This window comes from Cygnus olor, chromosome 14, assembly GCF_009769625.2.
Source record: "Cygnus olor isolate bCygOlo1 chromosome 14, bCygOlo1.pri.v2, whole genome shotgun sequence".
NCBI classification, from domain to species: Eukaryota; Metazoa; Chordata; class Aves; order Anseriformes; family Anatidae; genus Cygnus; species Cygnus olor.
Window position 1 is genome coordinate 4,444,863 of NC_049182.1, and position 19,193 is coordinate 4,464,055.

Below are 19,193 nucleotides of genomic sequence, written 5' to 3' on the forward strand. Positions count from 1 at the left end.
CTTGGGGATGGACAGTGGCCTGTGCTTGCCCCCAAGTCTAGGCCAAGCATTTTCTGACCCAAAGTCATGAACCAAAAACACAGCATACAAGGAAACAGAAAATTAAGCTAACGTTGCAAAAGATTCGCTTCAGATTTTACAATTTCCTGCTAATGCCTTTTATAAGAGGTGGAATAATGAAAACATCCACACTATAGCCCCAGAGCTGGAACAGTTAAGTGGTATGGAAAGCTGGAATCTGTTGTGTCCAAGGTATTTAATAATGCCATCTTTGCTTCCTTTGATACTTTTTTCTCCCTTTTTTTAAAAAAGAAAGGAAGAAAGTGAACGGTTTAGAGGACATTTATTCTCTGTGGTTTAAGCTAACATGACTGATTTTGATGTCATTTACCCACCAGGGAGGGGAAAGATTGAGATAACAGCAGCAAAAGAGGTCATCTTCATCAGAGAGCAGATGCGAATTTATTTTCTGTAAGGACTCATTAATCCTTTTAAACAGCATGTCCCAAACCACACGAGCCCTGGGTTGCAAAGTAGGATGCACAAGTTTCATCTAGGTGTGTGACTCACCTTCGCTTCGCTGTCCTCATTCTCTGGGCAGAGCTGCTCAGAACTGGGGTCCACACACATACGTTATGTGAAGGAAGGCAGCTGCTCCCTTTTACTTCTTTTTTGCCCCGATTTCCCTGTAGCATGAGGCTGGAGAGGCTGAACGTGCAGCCCATCCGTGGGATGGAGCTGACCCAGCACATCGGGATGGACATTTCCTGATGGTCCATGTCCGCACTGCCACTCTTCTTTTCTGCTACTTTCGAGGTTGTGTAGCAACAAATTGCCTCTTCCTAAAAAGACAGAATATACCCCAGGCTATAATGCTTAAAACTATAAGCAAACCTCATTAATGCCAAGTACTTCTATCTTAAAAGTATTTGATAAAACAAGCCACATTCTTTGTAAACTTTTTCATATGTTCCTTACTTACAAAGTTTTTACAGTAATGTCAGTATGTTTAAAACCCCGTGTCCTACACATTTCTTAACCGTTCTTATGTAAAGGAAGCTGAACCATAACGCGAAAAGAAGCATGCTGTGCAGCTAATCATGGCTTCAAAATGTGAATTCCCTTCAGCCCCCATGACAGAAAGCACCAGAAATATAAAACTTTTTCTGGAGTCCCCCATGCCCAGAATCACGTGAAATCTTGTTTCATCAGATTCTCAAAAGGATGTTTTCATGCAGATACCTGTGAGCTGCTCATGAGGAGCTTACCGAAGGCCAAAGACTAAATTCATTCCTAAAGATGGTGGGATTTTTGCTGAAGCAATTTCAGTAAGAAAAGCATTCCTGGTAATTCTGCACTGTTTGCTCTGATTCACAGAGGAGCTGTTATCTCTTTTTAGTTCAGTTTGATTCCTGGCAGCTTTTATATGAAAGGCTGCCTTGATGATCTTAAACACTTGATCTCAACAATGTTCATTTTTAGATTGTTGACTTAGTTTGGCACATTTTCCTATTTTCTGTGTGTCAGGAAAAAAAAAAAAAAAAAAAAAAAGAAAAGAAACTTTATGAGTTAAGATGTCCAAATCATTTCTAAATGCCACAAAACTTCAGCTTGTATTTCTTTTTAAGAAATTGCAACAGTATGCATGAATTGATCTGTATGTGCCAAATTCTGCAGCTCTGGTTCTCTCTGGTAGCACTGCAAGTACAGAATAAGGACAGCAGGATTTGGCTTCCTCTAACTTCAGCTTCAAACATTTGTAAGAATAAAAGGGGGCTCAAAATCCAAAACAAAGTTCACATACCCAAACTGAAAAAAGATATATTTGTGTGAATCCTGGACACAAACGCAAACAGGACATACGCGGCTCTGGAAATACGCTCTGACGTACCCATTGCATTTTTTTGTTGCTCTGCATGTATTCTCCTCCTCACTAGGCTGATCACTTCATTAAGCTGAGCAAGCTTGGTTAAGCTTGTAGAGTCTTAAAAGGCATATACATTCTCAAAGTAATCCATTTTGGGTATGCCCCTGTGGCAGCAAAAGGAACAGATGGTGGGATGTGATGACTAAGATGCCTCGGACACATCAGCTGTCTAGAGAAGGTGTTCCAGCAGAGATTTCTCTATGCTACATTAAATTTTCAAGATGTTACTGTAAGCGTAAATAAGCTCTTTGAGCGTATTAAGTTCACCCCCAGGTGAAGAAAAAAGAATTACATTTTTGTCTTCTTTTTTTACTCTGCTGAAAGGGAAGGGATAAGGGCAAGTCATTGTGCTTCAAATCTCAAACCTTCATTCAACGTGCTATCCGTGAGATCCCAACAAAGCACCACAGTCCAGGAACTCTGTCTTCCACAGTCTTTGTACAATTATAAAATCCTTAATAAATAATATTAGTAACTCAGGGACATGGTTTGAAACAAGAAATAATAAAACTAATTAAGTACTAAGATCAGATTCAAATCGCTCCTGAGACTGTTGATAATTCATAACATCCCCATGTTGTATCTAGATAGTCTCTTTAGTTGGAGTGGGAGTTGTTTTTCTTGTACCAGAGATCTATGCAATATAAAGGCGCTTTTCTGGGGAACATTTCTTTTCCTCCTTCCTTTATTTTAAGTGATGGGGGAAATTAGGTTAATTATTCCCCTGTTAATTTAATTGTAGTATACTTTAATAAAATAAATCTTGCTTATGTAAGTCAACTCTTGAAGAGAGTGAAAATAATTTCATGTGCCAGAAGGTGTGTTTATTTTTAATTATGATTTTCACTTATAGTTTTTTTCCTAATTTAATTCCATTTTAATTCAGAGAAGGTGAAATGTTTTAGGCATTAAAGGGATATTTAGACTTTCACGTGTAGGTCACCAGTTTGAATTCCTTCCAGATCTGTAGCGACTGAACGTTGTTAGGATGTCGAACAGCTGTCAGTGGGAATGAGAAATGTGATGGTCTCAATCCAGGTCGCTGCGACCAGGTGTCCGGATGAGAGCAACCACCGCCACAATTGACACTAATTGGCATCTGTGTTGGCAGCATCTGCCCAGGAGCCAAGAGCAGGAGGGTTATGAAGCCTGCACCCTTCTCTTGCCTCTCACCGTAGGTCCTGCGGGGCTGAGCTGACGCACAGAAAGATGCAGGAAAGATCTCACTGAGGCTGCTGCTAAGCCAGGTCTGCTGTGCTGGAGTTCCAGCCTACTAACCAAGCACTACATTCATTACAGAATTACAGTATGTGGCTTACTTCATCCAACATATTGTGTCATATTTGTAAGCAAGTGTATCATAAGAGTCCAAAACTGAGTTAATTTGTTCAACATCATTTGGCCTCACCTAGTATGATGGGAGCACAGTGACCTCCCAGTGAATCTAGCTAAGCCCTGAGAACCGTTTTCCCTCAGCTGCCCTGGTTGCACACTAAGTCAGAGCCTGCACTGCACTCTCAGGCCACATGCTGCTTTCATTCCTGTTGCTGGGTGCAGAGAACATCCAGCATTGCTGGGCTTGGACTGCAGATGCAGGATTGCACAAGGTGATTTATGGGTGGTAGGTTTTAGCGGGAGATGATATGCAGTGGAGGTAGATGCTACTATTCACTTTCAAACACATACTGAAGGATAATTAAAGAATTAGCCTTTTCACTGATATTAACCATCTAGCTAAGGGCTTTCCATTGCACCTGCTGCTGTAATATTTAACGACTTCCAGACCACACTGTCTAATATGCAGCACTGCTTAATAGCACAGCCTCTTAATAAACCTAATCTGGAACTCCGGTCGCAATAGTGAAAGCTCCCTTGTTTATAAGAAATTCCAATCAAAACTCTTCATCTAATGTAATTAATTGTCTTCGTAAGTGACCTTTCGTGATTGTATCTTGCATTCAAGCCCTGATGGTATGTCACAGAGCAGCTTCGTATTCAGATCAGTCACTATCTTGTGATCTGCTCAGACAGCTCAGTGCTGGGGGCACGCTGCTGTTGTATCGCTGAGTGCGTGTTGTACACACAGATAAAGACTTCCCAGCAGGGAGGAAAACAAGACTCAAAAATAATCCACAGGCGCTGTCAGGGGCAAGTTCTTGGCAGGATCTCTTCCTCCCTGCATTGATCCTTGCCAGTTAGATGACCTTTAGAGAGTCGCAGGGCTAAGCATCACATGCCATGCTGAACTGGTTGCACAGCAGACCTTGCAGTTATTCACCTAAGCAGCAGTAAGTGCCACAACATGGTATAAAGACCATCACCAGAGATAGCATCCATGCAGGAAAAAAGCAGCCAACAGAACCCAGCTATTTTTCCCCAGAAACTGTTAAACTGGGCTAGTTGAATCACGTACTGATCCCAGCTCCACCGTGCAACTGAACATCATCGCCTGTTTGTCTGCTTTTAACGTGTCCCGTGGAGGGGAATCAGGCGCAGCATGCACCCCACACAAGACAGGAGTCACCGCACCAGCCCTGCGCCTTCGAGCTTTGCAAAAGCAAAGTTGAGGATTCTGAAGTCATTTCACTCAACAAGGGATTGCAGAATGACCAAGTCCTGCTCGCCTTCTTCAGATGAATAAAATAATTGAAGTGAATAGCCCTAATTGCTTCAGCAAGGCAGGCAGGCTTCCTCCCTACCTCTATTCATACAGTCTTTTTCTTTTTCACTGTGCTCAAACTCGATTAGATAACATTAGAGGAGATAACGGCACAAAAACGTGATGAAATGTTCAGCATGATCTCTCTTCACTGCCTAAGCTGCCCCTAGCCCTGAGGAAATGGTGTCAGCCTCTTCCTTTCTTCAAGAAACTTGTATTACGAATGACATAAACCTTCCCATTAGTTAACCCTTCTGATTGTTCCTCCATGTCACTGACAACCTTCAGCTGCAGCTGCATACAAAAAGCACAGCTTCCAGCACAAAGCACTGCCCTCCCTTGGATTAATGCTTAAAATAGCAGGTAGGCTGCAGAGCCTGGACAAACCGTCAGCGTGATTCCAGCAACATCTTAGGTTTCACTTTAACAGAGCAACATCTAGAATGGGACTTGACACTTACAACACATACGGCTAAGCTTGACCTCTTCCAACGAAAGATGCAGCAAAGGAAAAAGCCCATCAGGCTTCTCCACGTGGCTGTAGCAGAACAAATAGTGCACGGGCAGGCTTATTGCATGAAGCTGAAGCAACATGAGCATGTGGTGCTGGGGTAGGAGGTTCAGGTACCCTCTGTACGTGTAAATCCGCAGCTGATGTATGCATGTTCCTGAGTCCTTGTTGGAACCGAGATCCTTATTCTCAGATTTATTAGCACAAATGTACTCTCTTGCATCATAAATAATTAGGAAATTAGTCCATGTTTGTACCAAGCACTGAAAAATGCAGTGACAGTACGGACTAATAATGTACTGTCTTGTATGTGAAAGAAGGCAATGCGTCTGTTTTTGTGGAAACTGCAAAATACTGGCACATGCGTCTCGTATACATTGTGGGTATCCATATGCATGACTTGGTCTTCCTGTGGTATCACTGCTGTTGTAGTCTTTTAAGGATTTGTGCTATTAAAATGAGTGATGATGATGATTTCCAAAGCGCTAGAAAAACAGAATCCTCTTTTGCTGCGCTATCCTGGAGCAGGCAAGGACAAATAATGCTGGTCAGGTGTACAAGAGCACGTGCAGATCTCTGGAGCACCCAGCTGAAGCACTGCCATTCTTTGGGGGGGGGTCAAGCGAGACAGACGCTTCCTCCCTTCATACCCCTGACCCTCCACAACAGTACGTGATCCAGATCAAAGCTTGTTGTTGTCCACCATGGGAGGCAGGGCTTTGAAGAGTGAAAAGCTGGGCTGAGAAGTAGAAGGTAAGAGCATGCAAGGAAAGAATTTGATCAGGGAACTAGAAACAGGTCTTGGAAACAGGATTTAAATTGCATTTGGACTCAGCCTGGTTTGAAAAATGAGTGGAGGCAGACTTACCTCATCACATTTCATTTTTTTTGGAATAAGGCCAACACCCTTGGACTGAGGACAGGGGGGAAAAAAGAAAAGGAAATGTATGTGTGATGTTTTTTGAGTAGAAATAACTTTGAATTACAGTAATAGGCTACGAATCTCAGCCCTCTCCACCCCGCAGCTCCTAAAGCATATGAGTAGTGCTCCTTTCTGTCACCATGCTTGGGTGTTAAGCTTTACTGAATCAGTTCAGCCTGGGAATTTTGTTCTGGTTTGGGCAAATCCAGTTAATGTTCAGAGTCCAACCAAAAAAAAAAATTAGGATGGCTTCAGCTCAGCAATGATTCCTGTGCAATGAGCATGCTGGTATTCAGCTGGGAATATTTGCCTGTCTTCTTACAGGATTTGACACCAGCATCCTACCAATCTGTAAGGATTCCTTAGGCTGGATGTTCAACAAACTTGACATGAACTACGACCTGCTGCTGGATCCCTCAGAGATCAGTGCCATTTATCTTGATAAGTATGAGCCATGTGTCAAGCCTCTCTTCAACTCCTGTGACTCCTTCAAAGACGGAAAGCTTTCCAACAATGAGTGGTGTTACTGCTTCCAGAAGCCAGGTGGTGAGTTGTATAATTTGCGGTACAAAGCGAAGTTGTTTGGGTCTCCCCGAGCTTAAATTTTGATTGATCTGCTTGTAGGGATAGTTTTGTAATCGGTAGTCAGCCACACTACAAAGCTCGTGTCTTTAGCACTGGTGTGAAAAGGGCATTGTGTAACTATGCTTAATGTCACAGATAAACTATATTAGCATCCCTTGATGCAGAAACAAAGCAGTAATAAGTGCTGGCACACAGTCTAGAAATAAGCTGTAGAAAGCTCAAGAACTTACTCTCTTATTAATGCAGAAATTAGTCTATTAGCAAATCAAAAATTCGAGAGCTGGCATTATATCAGTTTGGTGAAAAGACAAAAAACAGTTTAACAATGAAATTGGCCCCCAAACAGTAGTCTCAAAGTATGTTGCAATTTTTTATTTTTTTTTAATTAGTAGAGTTAATGACATAAATTTGTTTTGCAGTACGGTACCAGCATATGGCCCTCTTTCGTTCCCAGGTGTACTGTAGTCTACATTTCATGTCAGGAGTGAAGCCAGTCATTAGAGTCTGTCCTGTACCATCTGGAAACTGATTCTCATCCATTATATTTTAGGCCTTCCTTGCCAGAACGAAATGAATAGAATTCAAAAGCTAAGTAGAGGGAAGAGTCTGCTGGGTAAGTTCGATTACTTGCCATTCATTTACTCAACTAATTAAAGCTTCTGTGATTATTGTAACTTTATACGCAGTAATGGATTTTCAATTAGAGACTAATGTTTTGAATCAGAAATATGCACCACAGAGTATAGGCCTGAAACTATGAAATTAAACAAATCATGAGATAGCAACATACAGAACAGGTGTCAGCATGGCAACGGGTTCACAACTAATTTACAGCTGTCAAAAAGTGCAAAGCCTTGTCTGAGCAGAGTGTAATATCACCTTCATCACCTGGGAGGTCAGCACTAAGCACAAAAGTTGCTTCACACTCAAGCCTCCCACTTTTGATGGAAGGTGCCACAGCGTATAGCCAATGGGTTCACACCTTCTTCCAGTCATGGCGCAATGCGTACATGCCCTGGGGGTCAGTTTTGTCTAATCCTACTTAAAAGTATTTCAGTGTATTCCGTGTATATGACACTCAAACCAAACCTCTTCTCACCAGCATTACAAGCTGCAGCACAGAGAGCACATGGCAGCTCTGCTGAAATGCATTTCAGGCTTCAGTCTGCTTCTGAGGCTGCTTTTAGGTTGTACTCTGATGTTTCTAGATGCTCATTAGCAGACCCTGCAAATAGCGCTTCTGCAAAGCTCCTCTTTACCAAACCCAGAAGCCAGTGCTTTGAACTCAAGGTTCAGGTACCTTAGAAACAATACCAGCCTGGATTCTTTGGTTTAAAATGAGAATAAATATTCCCAAAGGCTACAGGGATTATGGTTTAGTTCCATCATCTTTTCATAGCGTGTTCGCATAAAGATTAAGATGTTTCAGAGTTGCAGCTCCTGCTGTGCCTAGCTGTGGGAGTGAAGGGAGGATTGATCGTTCAGCTGTGTGTGTGCTACATTCAGTAAACATTTTGCATTTTTGTTCAAACGTGTGTCCTGGTGGAGGAAGCCACTGTGTGCTCTGTCTCATGGGTCTCATGATTTTCAAAGCCACCTGAAAAAATAAGAAGCCCAGTTCCTAATAGATAGCTTTGGCTACCCCATATTTATTTTATGCTTTGCTGTTATTTGCTGTATGCAATAAATGTCATCTAGGTTGAAACATAAGTGGTTTGTTCCAGTGCGTGGGAAAAATAATGACGGTGTTGCAGGTAGTACAACACACAGGCAGCTGCATGGCATGTCACTGGGATATGATCACAACAGCAAAATGACAAAGTTACAGCAGTAACAACAGTCCCTTACCACAAATAACTCCTAGTCATCTGTATTAAAAAAAATAAAGGGTAAAAGTGGGTAAGCTCAACAAATCAAGAAGCGCCAGGCATAGATTGTTCCATAAGCTAGAAAATATTGTGGAGAAGAGCTCTTTGCTTCACCTACCTTGAAAGTCTGCCTGCATAATGACACCTGTCTGTGAGGTTTTAATCTGATCTTATGGCTATTTATACAGCAGAAAACAGTGTCTTTTCTCTTCACTGAGTGAAAAGTCATGCAAATGGAAAACCAAACGTACACATGACAAAAATACTGCTTGTAGCAACAGTAAAGATTGAAAAGAGAGATGAATATTTTCAGAGAAACTAGGCTTTAATTATGCTCTTTCCTTCTCTGTCCCTGACATACAGAGCACAGCATTTACAGTCTGGACAGTGTGCATGAGGAAGATTTCTGTTCACTTGTATCCATTGATAAAAAATGATGACTTTTGATATTTTGTTCTCTATATATTTTTCAACACACATGACAGTTGCAACAAAGTACTTCAAAGCAATTGCCATTAGATATGTTGAATTCGGAGACTTTCAAATAGAGTCTAGCATCCCAGGGGACTGAATTAAAAAGTAAACAGCACTATTCATCTTTTCCTACCAGATTTATCTAGAGTACAATTAACTGCAGAGAGTGTACTTTTAGAGCATACAACTGTGCATCCTGATAATGCTACTCCCACATCACTAAGGTAATAAATTTCTGCTCCCATCACTATTTTCTTCTATATCAGCCCTGTTGAATTCAGCTGGTATAATAGCTAATACAGGGAACTAGCACTTAATTCTGTCAAGCTTTTACCTGTGTGCTTCACTATCTTTAGCATATAATTATTCTCCCCATGTCCTCTGAGGAAGGGGAGTGTTGTATAGATAAGGAAAGAATGCAGAACTAAGAGACCTAGACTTGGCTCCATAAAGAGGATGTAGGTGCAGCAGTGCTGTTCCAGTTTGCAGGGAATAATTAAATACTGTGGGGACAGAGAGAGACAGGGGAAGCACGATTCCCTAGCCCGAGGAAGTCAGTGGGGAGCAACGAAGGCTGTGTAGTGGTGAATAGTGAAGCTGCTCTAGCAGCAGCCCCCACCACAAAGGGCCACACACGTGGGGAAGTGCTGGCTGCGCAAGCATAGAAGGGAAAGAAAATGGGAACTCCTTTCTCCTTCCAAACTGCACAGCTGTTCTCGGATGCCCAACCAAATTCTGGAGGGAAATATCCCTGCTAAGTGCAGTGTTTGGATGCCATGCTTCATACCACCAAAACTTGTAGGCAGAGCTTGTTTCTAATGCACGCAGAGGCTGATTTTGTGGGGGGTTACAGGATGAACCATCACTCTGTGCAACACTTGCTTCCAGTGATTCTCTGTTGTCACCGGATTATCACCTGCGCCTGACACACTGACAAGGACATGCTGCAGTCTTCTCCCTGATGGTTGGCAAACACCGTGACGCTAATGTGCTAAATATTTAAAGTTCCAGTGTCACATAGAAATTAGCACAACCTTCCCCTGCAGAAAGAGAAGTACCTTCCACTCCACACTGTGACCCAAAGCGTGAATCCTTTCCACACATAGTTATCTTGGCAGTGAGCCTGGGCCGTATTTTTTTTTCTAATCTATGGCTTTTACAGTCAGCATGGAACATTTTAATACCTTACAAGAAAAACAGTAAAACTATGTGAAAAGGCCTGCTTCAAAGAAGGGAAAGGTTGCGTTGCCCAAGGAAAAGAGAAAGGATGAGACAATTTAAAATACAGAGACCATTCTCTGCTCACGCTGCAAAGCCACGTAGGTTCCCCCTTTGGTAGTTCCCTGGAGCCAGATGCACAACTGATATAGCAGGGGAGCTCCACCAGCTGAAAATCAGCACCAGAGCACTTTTTCCAAGGTATTGAATAGTCTGATAAACACCTGAAGTGTTTAACAAAGAGAGGCCATGAGCATAAATATGTAAAATACTGAAATAAGGGATCAAACATTCAGCAGTAACTTTCAAAAACCTGCAAAGGTGAATACATATGCTTGATTATTAGAACCATTTTTTTATAAATAGCAAAAATGAGTCTTCAGTAGTCATCACTGTGCTTACACTTGCACATGAATATAGGGGTGGCTCCCATAAGCAAACCAACCATAAGACCATGCTTTGAAGTTATTTAAAATATTTTCATTAATGAAAGTAAAGCAGTCTCCAAAACCAATCAGATATACAAAGATTTCTGCTGATGTTCAAACATTTCTATTCTGATCTTCCAGAACTACATTATTGGCATTTAAACATTAGAAAAGATCTGTAGTGCAATGAGTTTGGAAATTCAATAATTCATTATATATATATAAATCTGAGATTGACTGACGTCCCCTTTTATGTATTTTCTATAGAAAATTTCATGGCATTTGGGCAGCACCTTCTCATTCATTTTTTTCTTTGAGAAATGTAGTGGAAATAGACCCTTTGACACATGAATTGTCTGAAGAGATGCTATACACATGGAACTAGTTTAAAAACTTACTGTGTGACCAGTAAATCACAGGTGTCTTTGACAAAGGAGAAAACGCTTTCTCAAAAGTCATTTGAGACGAGATTTGGGGCAAGGGTGGGTTTCTGCCATGTTTCAAATTGAAGCAATTGGCAAAGAATGGAAAATGAGTGTATTGACCTCCCCTGGGAATAAAGCTAACTAGTCTCAAAGGACAAGAAAGCTTTTCATATTGAAGAACATTTACTGTACCTGCTGAAAGTGGTGGGAACAATAACACGGGTTCCTCCTGAGAGTTTGCCTGTCTGTGGAAGCCAGAAGGAACCACATTCTGCAGGGCTGAACTGTATTGGTTTTATTGTGAGATAAATCTTAGGCTTCAAAGCTGAAGACTTAGGGATTTCAGATCCTGTTGTCCCTCTCTGTAAAGCTTATTCATTAGTTCTTCTATGCATGGGAACTCTCAGTAAGGCAGAAGTTGTGCTTGCGATTAATATGAATAGCAAGCAGATGGCAGATACCTTCCAGGGATAATTACAGTGTTGTGGAAAGACTTGTATGATAAACACTGAAGGAGTGCAAATGGAAGGGAAATGCAGAATTAATGAAGTTGGGGTAATATTCCAGTTGGGAAGAAAAGCTTAAAACCCAGAGTTAAATCTGCAAGAGGCTCTTTGGGAATATCAATCATTCAGAGACAGACAAAACCTATCTTTAGTAGCATATGCCTTCACCCTCCATGTGCTATCACAAACATTCATGCACTGTGCAGTGACCAGGGTGGCTGAAAATAGTTAATCATATATAATTTCTGCTCCCCTTTAGGCACCAGATAATCACAAGTACTTCCTTGCCAACATTGTGAAGATCTTCATGTAACTGAGACAAGTTCATAACACTCTATATGCCTGCTTGATCCTATAGAGGCTTGTATTACTGATTATACCTTATATTTTATTCAGGTGCTTTCATCCCGCGGTGCAATGAAGAAGGTTATTACAAAGCCACTCAGTGCCACGGCAGCACAGGGCAGTGCTGGTGTGTTGATAAGTACGGGAATGAGATAGCTGGCTCAAGAAAACAAGGGACAGTTAGTTGTGGTGAGTAATGATGGTCTCTCCTCAGATAGCAAAGGAATTAACATCGTTGTAAGCCCTGCCATTGCTGTAAGATGAAGTACGATAACACAAGTGACAACAGGGAAACATAACTACCAGTGTTCAGAGTGCTCTTTATTTTCCCATTCATATTACAAATGGGCCCATATACACATCTTTGTCCTTTGGACTGAGGGGCTACAGCAGAAGGAAGATAGGAAGATATTTTTGCTACCAGCTTGGGATACGTAGGCATTAATAATTAAGGCTATGGGACTGCTATGCAAGGTTATTAAATATATTGTTTTGTATACTTTGGAGCACACATTGACAGGAATATCACGAACAATGTCTTTCCAGACAAAGGAAGGCCAAATTGTAAAATGTTAAGAATTAGCAATGAAGCCAAAAAATTGCTGATGGTACAATATTCTGTAGGTATGTAAAATCACCAATTAGCTGTTATACCTAAACAAACAAGATTTCAGTGGTATTGGGCTTTAGTGATGGTTGTGGATGCAGCTGTTCTAATTCCAGAAAGAAGAGGGGGAAAAAAAAAAAAAAAAAAAAGACCTAGAAGGTCTGGGTTGCCCAGAACTGAATGAGTGGTGTTAGGCTAAATAGAGGTACTTGCAAAGCATGTTTTATGTACTTAAATAAAATCAGTTTGTGGATTATTTTTAGCCCGGTTTATTTAGTCATTGATGCATTGAAAGTCTTTACAAATGAGTAATTATTTTCTGGCCTGCACGCATGTGAACTGAGTCAATACTCACCTTAAAACCAGGTGAGCATCTGGGTGTAGGGTAATTCATAGTTTTTCATGCAAGTAAATTTTTTAGAGTAAATTTTTATATATATATATATATCCCATCAGAATAAAAACTGAAATTTAGAGGTTGTTTCATAAACAGCTGAGAGAATTAATTTTAAAAGTAACACTGCAAATGGGCTTGAATGACAAGGGTAGTGATGAACAAGGGATTGGGTGTCGTGTAAGGAAATGACTGTTCCCGCTTACCTGTTTCAGAAGAAGAGCAAGAAACCTCAGGGGATTTTGGCAGTGGTGGATCTGTTGTGTTGCTGGATGATTTGGAAGAGGAACCTGAAGCAGCAAAAAAAGACAAAGAAGGAAAACTGAAGATTCATGTAAGAGCAGCTAATGAAGATGACGAAGATGAAGATGATGATAAGGATGATGAAATTGGTTATATATGGTAGTGCCCATCATTCTAAGGACTCACGTTTTGCACAATATTGCAAGTCACATCATATCTCTGCAATTGTATCTGAGAGTACCTGGCACAAATATTCCCTCTCTACTGAGTTTAATTTTGTATGGTCTGTTTAATTTGGAAGACAGCTTTTTTTTTTTCCAGCGAGGACTGTTTGGAATTCAGCTTTTGTTCAGTTGGTTTGGGGGATTTTTGTTCTAATCCACAGGGGCAATGAATTTTGTTTCAAAAACATTTCATGTCTTAATCCTCAATTGCACAGCTTATGAAATATATTGTGTGAAAGAAGAATCACAGAAGGGGCTCAGCAAACTGGTACAAGGTTTAGAAGCCCTTCTCTTGTTATCAAACATAGGCAATTTGTATCATAAATTGTTACCTGAATCATATCAGAAACAGTAATTTTTCTTTCATGAAAAAGGAAAAGTAGGCATCTCCTTCTCTGTTCCATATTTGTTGTGTTCCTGTAGAGTAAGTCTTTTTGGATACTGATTTCTGGCTTCCTAGCACCAGGGGCTTAATCCAGAAAGAAACCTGCTGGTTTGGTGCTGATTTTATTTTCCTTACATTCTTTGAGAATGAGTCCAACAGGCTTAGTCCAGCTCACGCTGAAAACCAAACCCACTGGAGCACAGATCAGCTCTCTGACAGCGTTATTTTGGTTAAGCAACATGGCCTTGATCTTGAGAGATGCTGAGAACCTGCAGCTATCACGGACCAAGCCCTGTGGGCAGGGAACAGTCCGTCTGACTATCAAAGTGTTCGAGCAAAGAGAGTGTCATCAGTTTGTAGCAACATAAGCACCTCCACAGGCATTCTTCAGCCTCTGTCTGAACTCATTTGCACTAAGTGCACTAATGTCACACGGGCAGCCTCTGCTCCCAGCTCACACACCGTGGGTCTGTTCGGTCTTTATTTACTCTAAGTAATCCCTCATTGCAAAGCTGTACAGCTTTCAAAGACACTAACCATCAAAAGTAATAAGCTGTCATTTCTATAATTTAAATAGTTAATATTTATTTGGCCTTTTTAAAATAGCAATTTTAAGTGGGAGTGTTTCAAAAGCTTAACTCCTCTGCTCGGCGTGACAAGCTGCACACTCCTAACACACACGTAAAAGAGACTAGTATTAAAACACAATCTGTGACTCCCTCAGCATCATCCCTGTATTTATAGCTCTACAATTGTATCACAGCACACTGACATTAAATTATTTGCTGTGTCCTTTCCCATGGCAGTTCTCTGATGCAAGAATATACTGTGGTGACCTTTCATTATTTTTTCTGTTTTTCAGAAACGCTGCCCATTGATGTCCATGAGTTACAGCAGGAGTGCATTTGGCAGATCAATATTTCTAAAGGGAAAAAAAAGCCTTTTGGTTGTAGGTGGCTAGTATATAACTCTGGCCCGGTGGTGAGCGCACACTTTGAGAGCATCCCTGGCTCCCCCTCTGGCTGCGTGACTTGGGTGTGTTTGTGTGACTTGTCTGCCTCGTGGCTTTCATGATTAGAGACTGCCATTCAGTGCTTCTCCTCAAGGTCAGGCTGAGTAAATGTGACCAACCACCAGGGAGGCATACAGCAGCCCTTAGCAGTGTGCTAGAGCCAGTTCTCTCGCTGGGAGAACATGGAAGAAGGGCCACATTGGTTGGAAGCATTTAATGGAAGCCCTAATCATGTAAACATTTCAGCATGGGTGCTTACATGACAAGGCATTTTCAAGGTTTCAAACTCAAGGGAAAGACAGCACATGTGAGCTCTTTGCCAGTCCAGCAGGTGGGACTCTCATAGCTTTGGATGTTTTTCTGGGTACCGTAATTGTGCTGCTGGGTTGGGAAGCTGCTGTAAGTATTTTAGTAGTGACCATGATTTGCCTGAGATTTATTTTGCAGAATGAAAAATGTGTTTATTACACAGAGAAATAATTAGACTGTTTTTTTTTTCCTCTGAATTAATGTTGGCTGTAGATGTGGTGACAGTATGGAGTCAAAACATATTCCAGAGAATTCCCTTATGCCAGAAAAGCAGGAAAATACCATGCTGGTTGGCAGAAGTCACTTTTCCAGAAACTCTTTCCCAGGAGCTGTGGTCCTCACCTCTCTTCAGAGCCAATTCCCACTGCAAAACCTGTCAGGGCTCTGCAGCCCATCTCCCCACTCCGTGCAGGACCTCTGCATTTGGACGTGGGTGGAAGAGCAATACAGAATAGGCAGTCCTTTCAGACACCATGTGTTGCAGGGGCTCAGGCATTGCCTCCTCTTTCATTTCCTGTTTGTCTAGATCGATGATCTGGGAACAAATACCAAGCCTGCATAATTGCTATTAATGAAGCAGGATTTGTAAATTTATGAGGCATTTGTTGTGAATTGTTTCACATCCCTGCATCCTTCCAAAAAATCTACCATCACCATAAGTTGTGAAAGGTCTGCACTCCACCCTGCCTCAATTCCCTTGGTTTTCCTATAGCTTTTAAAAAAAAATAGTTCCAAATCTTAGCCCATGAGCTGCACAGTGTACGCACACACACTTTTTGTACTTACCTTTCATAGCAAGTAATGCAGCTCTGTAACACGAACAGCTCCAACCAGCAGTTCTGCTTCTGTACATGGTATGCTTTTGGAAGAAGCAATTGAACACCATCAGTAGCTTGCAGCTCAACCACCATGGCTGGTTTCTTTCTCCTAGTGTGTTCAGCCCGGACTCTGGGTCCATCGCTGCTGCAAAACGTGCAAGCTGGTTAAATAAGTCTTTAAACGTGATTGTGGACATCCTTCAGTTTACATGAGCAGAGGTGCCACCAGCATCCAACTCTCATCCCCGTTGAGCCTGTCCTAGCTGTAATCTCACATGTGAAACTGTTCCAAAGCAGAGTTGGCAGGTTTTATGGCTTTCTCTTAAGCTATAAAGCAATTACCAGCACTCAGCCTCATCAGCTCTAACATGATGTGGGTCCTGGTCAGACGGATTCGAGCCTTGCACAGCCAGGCAGGAGGACAGATGCAGGTGGTGTGGCTGTAGGCACACACGTGCGCACACACTTACATGCACATGTGCACACAGCCCCACTGGCCTGGGTTCATGTTGCCACCCCTATCCAGGTGATCATTCAGTCACCTGCTCCAAATGGTCTTCTGAATCCGGGCCAGCATTGGGAAAATACAATTTTATTGACTAGTTCAGTAGGCTACAGCTATAGCACAGTTTAAAAAGAATGATATCAAATAATAAAGTGTCACAGCCTTGTCAGGCAGACGTCAGACAAACGTTTGTGCTTTGAGTGGCAGCTCAGACTGCAGTTTGCTTTGAGCATTTTACCAAAAACTACAAAGCTATTTAACAAAGCCCTTCTGAAATCCACTGGCATCGGTCAGTGGTCGGGAGACCTGCAGGCTGTGTAAACGTGTGTTTATGTACATTTATATACATATATGTGTGTGTGTAGATATATATATATGTTTATACACACATTAGATACATATATGTGTCCAATTTGAGACATTGCTCTAGGAAGACGCTTTATTTCTTTAAAAGAAACAAGCCATTCTACCAAGAACCTGTTCTTTGTTGGATCAAGCCCCTTTCATTCTTCATGCTTTGTAAAAGATTTAATTTGCTTGCGGCTTAATTGAATTCCTTTCTTTTCTTCTTTTTATTTTTTCTTTCACTTTTTCTTCTTTTCTCTTTCTATTTTTTCTTTTTCTTTTCAAAGCAGAACTTCCCATCTGAATCAAGTCATTGACCTTTCAAATATTTTCTTATTGTGAAAAATGGAATCAGAGTTGTCCCATTCTTTTAGAGACACAAACCAATTTTTAATCTCATTTTCTTTTCATATTAGAGACTATGAAATACTGTTAGGCATTGCTTTATGGTTCAAGGTGTCCTTTTAACTACTGTGGTTAAATCAAAATCTCCTTGAGTTCAGATTTCAGCACAGTTGGGTTTTTTGGGTCATTACTAGCCTTTGCTGTGAACACAAAGAATCCTTTTCCTTTTTTTGCCTTTTTTTAAGCTGTTCTGTACTATTATTTTAAACCATTAGAAATGTTTATTTAATATTTATTCTACAGTTTATATTGAAAATGTAAAGTTTATATTTAAAACAACACTGTTTGTTAGTGAATGCTTCTCTTTGCCTCTCCAGCCTAGTCTGTTAGTCTCAGTGTACATTTCTGGCATGGGAATATTTTGATATTAGAGTTTTGTAGCATTTTTCCCCTCAAGCAGCAACTGACCTAGATCTAAGGTCATCACTCGATACAGACCACCAGATCGCCCAAGCTTAGCTTCCTACATTTGTTGGCTTTTATTGCAGTCCCTTCTGTATGCCATTCAAGTTCCTTTAATACATAGACTGCTTTGTACAGTTACTATACATCAAAAAGCCCTTTCTACAGTAGGTGGTTTTTGGTCTTTTTATACTTTTCTCAATGCTGTTGATGTCCGTTACTGTTAAATGTGTAGATCTGTAAGGAGAGATCCAAATATTATGTGTTTCAGTTTGATGTCCCTACTGTAGATGGATGTAGACTATCATAGTAAGTAGAATTGCATAGTAAATTCTGAATGCTTTTTCCATAAGGAGTTAAGTGGAATGTGAACATTTTGCTATATTTCTTTGGTTAACTGTAAATGCTTAACTGTAGTCTGAAATAGTTGCATTTTTGTCTGTCTCAATAAATTTTAATTTGTCTGCGATTCCTGATTGCCTGTCTTAAATTTTATTAAACTTTGGGGATCAAAAATACAGCAGTACCTTGAGTCAGCATTTAATCATGCATGGAAATGGATGGTCTTTTATATTTGGTTTATACCTTTTACCTCTGTTCAATGTCAGCTGTAATCTGTGAAGTTAATGTAAGGTCTCTAGAAAGCTGTATTTTAAAAGCAGAAGTGAAACCAAACTGAAAGCAATAGCTGTACCAAAACCAGAACTTTTCTAATTAAATTATATCATTTTTTTTTAAGGAAACTAGCTCTAGAAGGGGGCGGGGGAAACTTTCAGGGTTATTTCCTCGCCCATTTGCAAATCACAACATATCTGTGTCTCTTCTGAAGGTTTTCTGGGTAATTCTATAAATACAGCCACATTCACATTCACATTGTTATATACATTATAAATGAAGACAAAAACATTGAATACAACTGGGGGGAAGCCATTCTCACTTATAAATATTTTTTGTGGCTCTGTTACTAAATTTTGGCTTCCATTTTATTAACTAAGTTTAAACAGGAAACATTATTACAGTGCTAATTACAGAATTAAAAATGTTATCACCTTTCTTCTGTATGTGCAAATATTTTAGTTAATATTAAAGTACCACATGAAAGCATGAAATATATTTGCAAAGATTTATGCAATTACAATCTCATCTAATAGATTTATAACATGTCTGTCCTTAAGCTGTTGGCTGAGCTGTCTCATCTAGGACCAGAAACTGTCCAGAACCTACCTTAAATTTCTGTTAAATTGATCTCGTTCATTAGTTTATTTTTACTACTGGTAAACCACATTACTTTGCAGTATGCTGCCTTACCTGACTCGTGAGAAGAAATGAGCTTTTCCCTTTCCAAAACCCACGAGACTCTTTGAAGTGTTTGGTCTTCTACATTTAAGTGATTCAGCTGCACCAGACGCCAGACTCTGTGGCAGTGGGGGCTGGAAGGCAAGCACACAAACAAAATCCTAAATTTAAAAGTGTGTGAGCTGCTAATGAAGTTTTACTTGTGGTGAAGGATCAAGGAATGGAGAGTGTGTTTTGTTGTTGTTTTTTTTCAAATCCCTTTGAGATTCAAAATTGCAGGCATCTTGCAAGCTTTGTTTTGTATCACGCATGCATTGCTACACACACACACACACACCCCTCATCTATATACAAGTTATAGATTTATACATGCTGTTTTG

General features: G+C 40.7%; 1 protein-coding gene across 2 annotated transcripts in view; it reads left to right on the plus strand.

The window, feature by feature from the left end:
• The window catches only part of SPOCK1 (SPARC (osteonectin), cwcv and kazal like domains proteoglycan 1), a 288,774-nt gene extending 270,791 nt beyond the window's left edge, over nt 1–17,983 (plus strand). For both annotated transcript variants that reach the window (XM_040573349.1, XM_040573348.1), the window contains 4 exons: nt 6,344–6,565; nt 7,155–7,217; nt 11,920–12,057; nt 13,085–17,983. In XM_040573349.1, the coding sequence (XP_040429283.1) occupies nt 6,344–6,565; nt 7,155–7,217; nt 11,920–12,057; nt 13,085–13,275 (614 nt within the window). In that variant the 3' untranslated portion in view covers nt 13,276–17,983. The remainder of the gene's footprint in view (nt 1–6,343; nt 6,566–7,154; nt 7,218–11,919; nt 12,058–13,084) is intronic.
• Nucleotides 17,984–19,193: the final 1,210 nt, after the last annotated feature.